This window comes from Argentina anserina, chromosome 5 (assembly GCF_933775445.1).
Source record: "Argentina anserina chromosome 5, drPotAnse1.1, whole genome shotgun sequence".
Taxonomy (NCBI): Eukaryota; Viridiplantae; Streptophyta; class Magnoliopsida; order Rosales; family Rosaceae; genus Argentina; species Argentina anserina.
Window position 1 is genome coordinate 24,546,838 of NC_065876.1, and position 7,660 is coordinate 24,554,497.

Sequence of the window (7,660 nt, forward strand, 5' to 3'; positions counted from 1 at the left end):
AAATAATTATTATGAGTAAGTGCTCAAATGGCCACATGATCATTTGAACATATTCCAAATGGTTAAGCCGGTTAAATACTATACCAGTAGCTAATCACTTATCTGGATTTCAATTCTGTCAAATCTTTTGCCCTAATTTTAATTTCCTCCGCCCAAACTAACTTTGAACTTTTTGTACAAAGTAATAGAAAATGAGGTGATAAACAAAACCTAATTTTTTGGCCAGTGATTAGGAGAGGCTTGAAATTCAATAAGTGCAGAGCAGGTCCCTCAAACCTCCCAATGATCACTTACTCGACAAATTTTTTTGATAAAAAAAAAGTAAGTTTCTGAAACCCTAGATTGTCACTCACGCGCGCAGAATAATTCACCGAAACATTTACGTACATTCTTCATTCACCAAATTGGAAAAATGCTTTACCGTTTTGGTGTGAATCTTGATTCTTCATCCTGGAGAGCATTTTTGGCACTTTTCCCCATCGAGAACACTTCCTGGATATATTGAGTTATTGACACGTTCCTCCTACAAAGAGTGGGGTCTCATTCCCTCCCTGCATATATAAAACCCTCCTCACCCTACCCTTTCTCACATTCAAATCCTCCAACACAAACAAAACCACACACAAGTCACACAAGAAAACCCCAAACGAAAACAGAGCACTTGTCATTCGTAATCTCACTTCCTTCCTCATATCATTCTTTTATCCAAAACGTGTTAGCTTCGCAAGACAAAAAGCTATGTGCAACCCCAATCCCTCTTCTCCTTCCCCATTCAAAACTCATTTCATGAATCCCAACAAAAGCCAAAACCAAACCCATGATGGAGATGATGATCAGGATCAAGAACTCCACAGATGGCCAACTCCCTCCGAGGTAAACCGAAAACATGAAAATCCATAACACGTTTCACATATGTACATCAATCTTTCCGTGTTCTCTAAAATGTTCTAAGTTTCCTTCTTTTTCATTTCAGGCTTTACAAGAAATCAAGGCCATAGGGAAGATCTCTGGTCCAACAACCGTCACTGGTCTCCTTCTGTACTCCAGAGCCATGATCTCCATGCTTTTCCTCGGCTACCTCGGCGAGCTTGAGCTAGCCGGAGGCTCTCTCTCAATCGGTTTCGCGAACATCACAGGCTACTCTGTAATCTCTGGACTCGCCATGGGAATGGAACCCATTTGCGGACAAGCTTATGGCGCCAAACAGTGGAAGCATCTAGGCCTAACACTGCAGAGAACAGTTCTTCTCTTGCTCTCAACTTCCATCCCCATTTCCTTCATGTGGCTCAACATGAAGAGAATCCTCCTTTGGTGTGGCCAAGATGAGGAGATTTCCTCAGTTGCCCACACTTTCATTCTCTTCTCTATTCCTGACCTCTTCTTTCTCTCGCTTCTTCACCCTTTGAGAATCTACTTGAGAACTCAAAGCATCACATTACCACTCACTTATTGCTCTGCCATCTCTGTCCTGCTTCATGTTCCCTTGAATTTCCTCCTCGTAGTTAAGTTGGAAATGGGTGTTGCCGGAGTTGCCATAGCCATGGTGTGGACTAATCTGAACCTCTTCATTCTGTTGTTCTCCTTCACGTACTTTTCAAATGTTTACAAGGACTCGTGGGTTACTCCGAGCTCCGATTGCCTCCGGGGATGGTCCTCTTTGCTTGCTCTCGCAATCCCAACTTGTATCTCTGTTTGCTTGGAATGGTGGTGGTATGAGTTCATGATAATGCTGTGTGGACTACTGGCCAACCCCAAAGCAACGATTTCTTCAATGGGAATATTAATCCAAACCACTTCTCTTGTCTATGTGTTTCCATCATCACTAAGCCTTGGAGTCTCCACAAGAATTGGGAATGAATTAGGGGCTAACAGACCCGCCAAAGCCCGAATCTCGATGATCGTCTCCCTTGCTTGTGCTTTCGCTTTAGGTGTACTAGCCATGTTGTTTACAACCTTGATGAGACACCAATGGGGAAGATTCTTCACAAACGACGCGGAAATCCTCGAGCTTACCGCCATTGCATTACCCATAGCCGGGCTCTGTGAGCTTGGAAACTGCCCACAGACCACCGGCTGTGGCGTTCTAAGAGGAAGCGCAAGACCTACAGTTGGAGCCAACATCAATTTGGGGTCTTTTTACTTGGTGGGCATGCCTGTTGCCATGGTTATGGGATTTGTCGTAAAAATGGGATTTGCCGGACTCTGGCTGGGTTTGCTTGCGGCTCAAGGCTCATGTGCCTTGCTCATGCTCTATGTTCTCTGCACGACAGACTGGATGGTTCAAGTGAGAAGAGCAAGTGAGCTCACTGCCGGAACCGGTACTTCAACTGCTACTGCTAATCCGACATTACCAATAACATCGCCACCAAAGAAGCAGGTTAATAATAATATTGAAGAGATTTTATGCATCAAAGACGATGATGAGGATGAGCTTCTGAAGTTATGTGCAGTGCCACTTGAAACAGACCCTCTAATTATCGCTGCTGCTGCTGCTACCTAATTCCGCCATTTTTGCTACTTGACATCCTTTAGATATTTGAGGAACTGATGTGAAAATTTATTTGCTAGAGTTCCAAACCCCACATCTACTGTAGATTGATCATCAAGAGAATCTTCGTTTCTATTTTCTCTCTGATTTAATTTATATTTTTCTTTTCATTTTTTGGGTTTCCTAGTTGGATTAAGTATTAACATTGTACTATAGAATGAAAATACTTATTTTAAGTAGTACATGTACAGTGTTATATTTTGATGTGTATGTGTATTGTTGTTGTTCATGAGAGAGAGAGAATTGGAGTTGTCGGTTGTTCATGAGCTGTGGGCAAAAGGGTTTTCTGCCTTACCTTTCGGCCTGGTCTATTCCATATTAGGAAACTCCTTGACTGCCTAAAAGGGAAAATTAGCGTGTAAAGTAAATGAATAATTTTATTTTATTTTTCATTTATTTCTGTGTTGAGAATATGTACGTTGTTCATAGGATTTTTACCTTAAGGCTTAAGCTAGGGTTTAACATTATAGCTAGAATTTCGTTAAGCTTTATACTTAAAAAACTTTAATCCTTATATCCGGATGAAAACCCTAAAAATTGTTATTACTAATTACAGAAGATTCTGTTTCAATATTAGCAACTAGATAGATTCGAACACTTGATCACATATGTCATATACTGCATTTACCTTATCTTTAATTCTGTGTTATATCATCATAAAATGCTTGGAATCGTTTTCAAGCATGCAAATTTTTTTCATGCATGCATGCATCTGGTTTATTTCTCTTATATTCTTTTCTGTTCCCGGAAGCTTCTTAATTTTGCGTTCGAGATATCAAAGCAGGTTGCTTCGAGTTAAAATACTCCATCACAAGTCTGGAGGACAATAAGCTTCAACTGAGCACACTGATTGCTATAATATCATGAAGCAATCACAGACCTTGTTACTTGGAAACTAAACAAAACCCCATTAGTTCATCAAATAAATCGAAACCCTTCACAAAATAACGTACAACAGAGAGAGAGAGAGAGTTGATGATGATGATGGTAGAAGTATCTACAGAAGAGGGGGCCTTGGATGGAGTGTGAGGGGCCCGGGATTGTTATTGAAGAAACAAAACAGCTATTATTGCCTCGTCTGCTTCGATCACTCGGCCATGACAAAAGCTTGGGGCTGTGCCTCTGCATTACCAGTTTCCCACTCCCCCCAACATCCCATCATTTATAAACCCTGCCTAGCTAACCACCATTTTCTTTCGAAAAAAAAAATGAAACAAAATAAAAAATAAAACCAATTATTGATTTTCCATGACTTAATGGAGATCATATGTATGTCTTCAACTTATAAACATACATAGATATAACACACATAGAAATGATGGAGATCATATGAGGACAACAAAGCCAATCCCATCTCTGCATGATTTGCATTATATATAAGTGGTACACATAAGGCCATGAAATGCAGCATTTCTTTTATGGTTTCCTTGGTAGGTATCTACATATACATCTTTTTTATTCATTTAGTTTATGGACTCTTTTCTTTTGGTTCTTGGGCATTCGAGCAAACTAGTGCTTTAAGCCACTTCTCATCTCAGCTTCCCTCATCTTCTTTTTGAGATGAAATTGATATATAATATCTACATCTCTATCTGTCTGGCCATCCTAGTATTACTCCACGAACATCACTGCATTTGTGGCAAGGAATTGTCTTTATAATGGGTGGTATATATTATAGCATCCATATTTATCTTAGATGATCGATCAGTTCCTAGTGGAATTAACATCGATCCCAAATTGGGTTGCGAAAACAGATTGTACGTACGTGTTAATCAACTTGCAAGATAGAAACGTCTATTTCTGATCGAATGTACGTACTCTTTACGTAAGTATACCTTATTTTGTCATATTATATTGCGGAGGAAATTTCTTGGTATAAGTCGGTAAAGATCTATATTTGTTAACCACACTGCAAAGATTACATGTAAAATTTAATTAAAACTAGTGGGAACCAACCCAAAAATGCTGCTTCATATTCACGTCATACATATACTGTTGTATATATAAAGAACAAAAATACATGCAATAGTTTTAAGATTTTTGTTCTGTACTTAGTATCACTCTCTCATTATAAGAAAGGAACATATGCATGCATGTCAAATAAGTGTTTTAATTTGATACATTTTAAGCCTTTTCTCTTTTGAGATAAGGGCATGAAAGTTGCTATAATACTTTTGATGATCCACTTGTCATCAAATGTCAGGATGGCGGAGTGGTCTAACGCGCCAGGCTCAAGTTCTGGTCCTCTAACGAGGGCGTTGGTTCAAATCCCACTTCTGACAATATTTTTTCTGTTTTGTTTTTTGTTTCCTATTTTCTGCAGGACTCACAATCTCGAGTCCTAACTGAATACTTTTCCAAAACTTCGATTATAATCCTTTATTTCGTCATCTTTTGTGAGCTGAATATTTTCCATAATTTTGCTAGTAGATTAGAGCCGAATGCATGTGTCATTTGTTTCGACAAGCTTTCGTCTCAAAGTTAAATTGACCTTAGAGCCACTTCTCCTTCATGACTCGGGTTGTGATGGTGGATTGTACGGTGTTGTTTTGATTATGCGTTTTCATATCATATGTGATCTTGAATTTGTTTGGCATCAAGTTCTCAAGTATCATTGCTCTGATTTAGTACTCCTCACGACCTCACTACTGACAGTGATGGTGACACCATTGTTGTCGTGTATTGGGGGTGGGTGTAGTAGATTCGTTAGTCTGGTTGCATTTATGATTTCATATGAAGGGTATTTGACTCATAAATTAGTGGGTTGTTAGCTTCCTATTACTCTTTCTAGTTTGATCGAATTGGAGACCCGTTCTCTTTGTTATACTTTATTGGCCTAACGTTTTGTAGGCTATGTAAATAGGTATGTCCTTCTATTAACGAATTTATTCATTTCTCACAAAAAAGGTATGTGGATACTGTTCACCGCCGACATTAATTTGGTTCTTTCTTTTGTCACTCATGTCATCATCTTCTCTTCATCGATTAATGTTCAATCTCTTTTCTCGCCGGTGTTAGTGTATAAAATAAGAGGAATGTATAAAAGTAAAATTTTATCGAAGAGAAGTTGTTGGGGAAAATAGAGGTGTGGAAACATAAGCTTTTATCAAAGGTAGAGAATCATCAAAGGTTCAGGTGCAAAAGGATCTTTGATTTCACCATTGTGACTGAAAAACAACTTAATTATCTTTGGCTCAAGCTGTGTTGTTAGTCTTATTCTTGTTGTTTTGTGTTGTTTTCTTGTGTTTTTATTAGGAGTGGGCACATGACGGGATGATGTTAATCCCGCGTCTTGTCTCACTCATTAAATTCAGGACGAGATTTGTGTTTTTAAATGTTCGTCCAACTTGAGATCAATTCCGTCGGGATTGGGACGAGATCGGGATGAGACCGGACCTATCTCATATTCCCGGACTTTAAATAATAAATACTTAATTTACCATAAATAAAATTTTAGTACGAATTATTGTAATAGAATAAACATATAGATAGTTCCAAATTTCATTCATCATCTACTTCGATACCATAAGTTTAATTATTATAAAATTAAATTAATCATTCGAATTATAGCCAATATAGCGTTATAGATATTGTACATACAAATTCTAGTGTTATCATACAAGATAAACATATATAATTATATATTTTATATAAGATTATATAGGTTCTGATTACTAAGTTCATAGAAATTTGAAATATACAAATTGTCTTTATTTATATCATATAAATCAAACCATATATTAATGAGAAAATTAACCGGGACTTGTTTATCTTTAGGAAATGAATCAAGGTCCAAGATTCATTCTTTGAAGTTAGTCATTTTCTTATCAAATGCATCTAAGGTGTTCTCGTAAATTATAAATGTATGATGATGATGAAATATTTGATGGTTGAAATTCAAATGAACTTTAAACCGGGACAAAATGAAATAGAAATTATTCGTCACATGTCTCATCCCACTATTATGAAACGGGACAGACGTTTTTAGACCTCTGTCTCATCTCATCCCTATGAATTTCATGACAGAATCGAGATTTCAGTTTTTTATGCCCACCCTTAAATTTTATGTCGGGGCCCTTGATCTTTCTTCTCGTCATTCTTTTTTAATACTTTCTTTATGGAATTAGTCTTTCGTATGTAATTCACCGTTATAAAAATGTTGAACTTTGCTATTCAATGAGGTTCTCTCTTAGTTGTTTTTTTTTTTAAAAAAGGAACTTCTTAATTAGTTTCATCATACAAGATGTAACCAGCCAGAAATGACATAACTAAGTCGGTTTTTACCTTTTTTCTTCTTCTTATATAGCCTTAAACATTATACTAGTGTTGTTATCTTCAAACAAGACATGCATGGTGTTTTTCATGCGGTGCACAACTAACAAAAGCAACACTTAATTAGATCCTTTTCAATATTGGTATTCCTTTTGCAAGGGAATCTCCTTACAATGGCAACCATCATTGTCTTAACCTCAACCCATCAGAATGAACGTGGAAATTGGAATCGAACAAATTCACACCAAGTTTGGATTCACAATTTCTTTTTAGTATTAGTTGCTAATTAACAGTTTGAGAATAAGACGCGTGTCTAGCATCTCTCACAAAATTTATTCTTAAACTTGAGTAGTCCACCAATGGCTTCTCACTATGTTCCCCAAATCCATTTCTTTACCATAAATTAAGAAGTTGGCAAATTTCAAATCGCCCCAGGCCAATTGGTTGGGTTTAGTGGTAGGGTTTGCATTGCATTGCACCAAAAAGAACTAAATTCAACCACAAAGTAAAGAGATGGGGTCTTCAAAAGAAAAGTAGGTAAACAAGGATTAAAGAAACCAACAAATTCGATGCGAGTGTTCAAAAGAAACAATTAACAATAGCTTAAGTTCACAGCCAAAGGTGCAATGGCTAAATGTGGCAGACTGGGAATGGCATTTTATGCATATTGTTGTTTTTGTTCCCTTCTCTATAAGAGCATCCGTACCTATAAATTGGGTTTGCTCAAACAGATGATAAGGACAGAAACAAATTTTACTCTAAGCAAATTAATTTCATATTTGCTTGAGCAAAATCGATTTTTACACACACTTATTCAAAATTTGCTTGAGCAAATTCTAC

The 7,660-nt window shown here is 37.2% G+C and overlaps 1 protein-coding gene and 1 non-coding gene across 2 annotated transcripts; both read left to right on the plus strand.

The window, feature by feature from the left end:
• Positions 1 to 611: 611 nt before the first annotated feature.
• On the plus strand, positions 612 to 2,713 carry LOC126796083 (protein DETOXIFICATION 48). Its single transcript, XM_050522845.1, has 2 exons — positions 612 to 873; positions 974 to 2,713. The coding sequence occupies exons 1-2, from the start codon at positions 739 to 741 to the stop codon at positions 2,498 to 2,500; spliced, it is 1,662 nt and encodes a 553-aa protein (XP_050378802.1). The 5' UTR covers positions 612 to 738; the 3' UTR covers positions 2,501 to 2,713.
• A 2,033-nt stretch (positions 2,714 to 4,746) lies between these two features.
• Positions 4,747 to 4,830, plus strand: TRNAL-CAA (transfer RNA leucine (anticodon CAA)). The gene has a single exon. It is a non-coding gene; the product is annotated as a tRNA-Leu (tRNA).
• Positions 4,831 to 7,660: the final 2,830 nt, after the last annotated feature.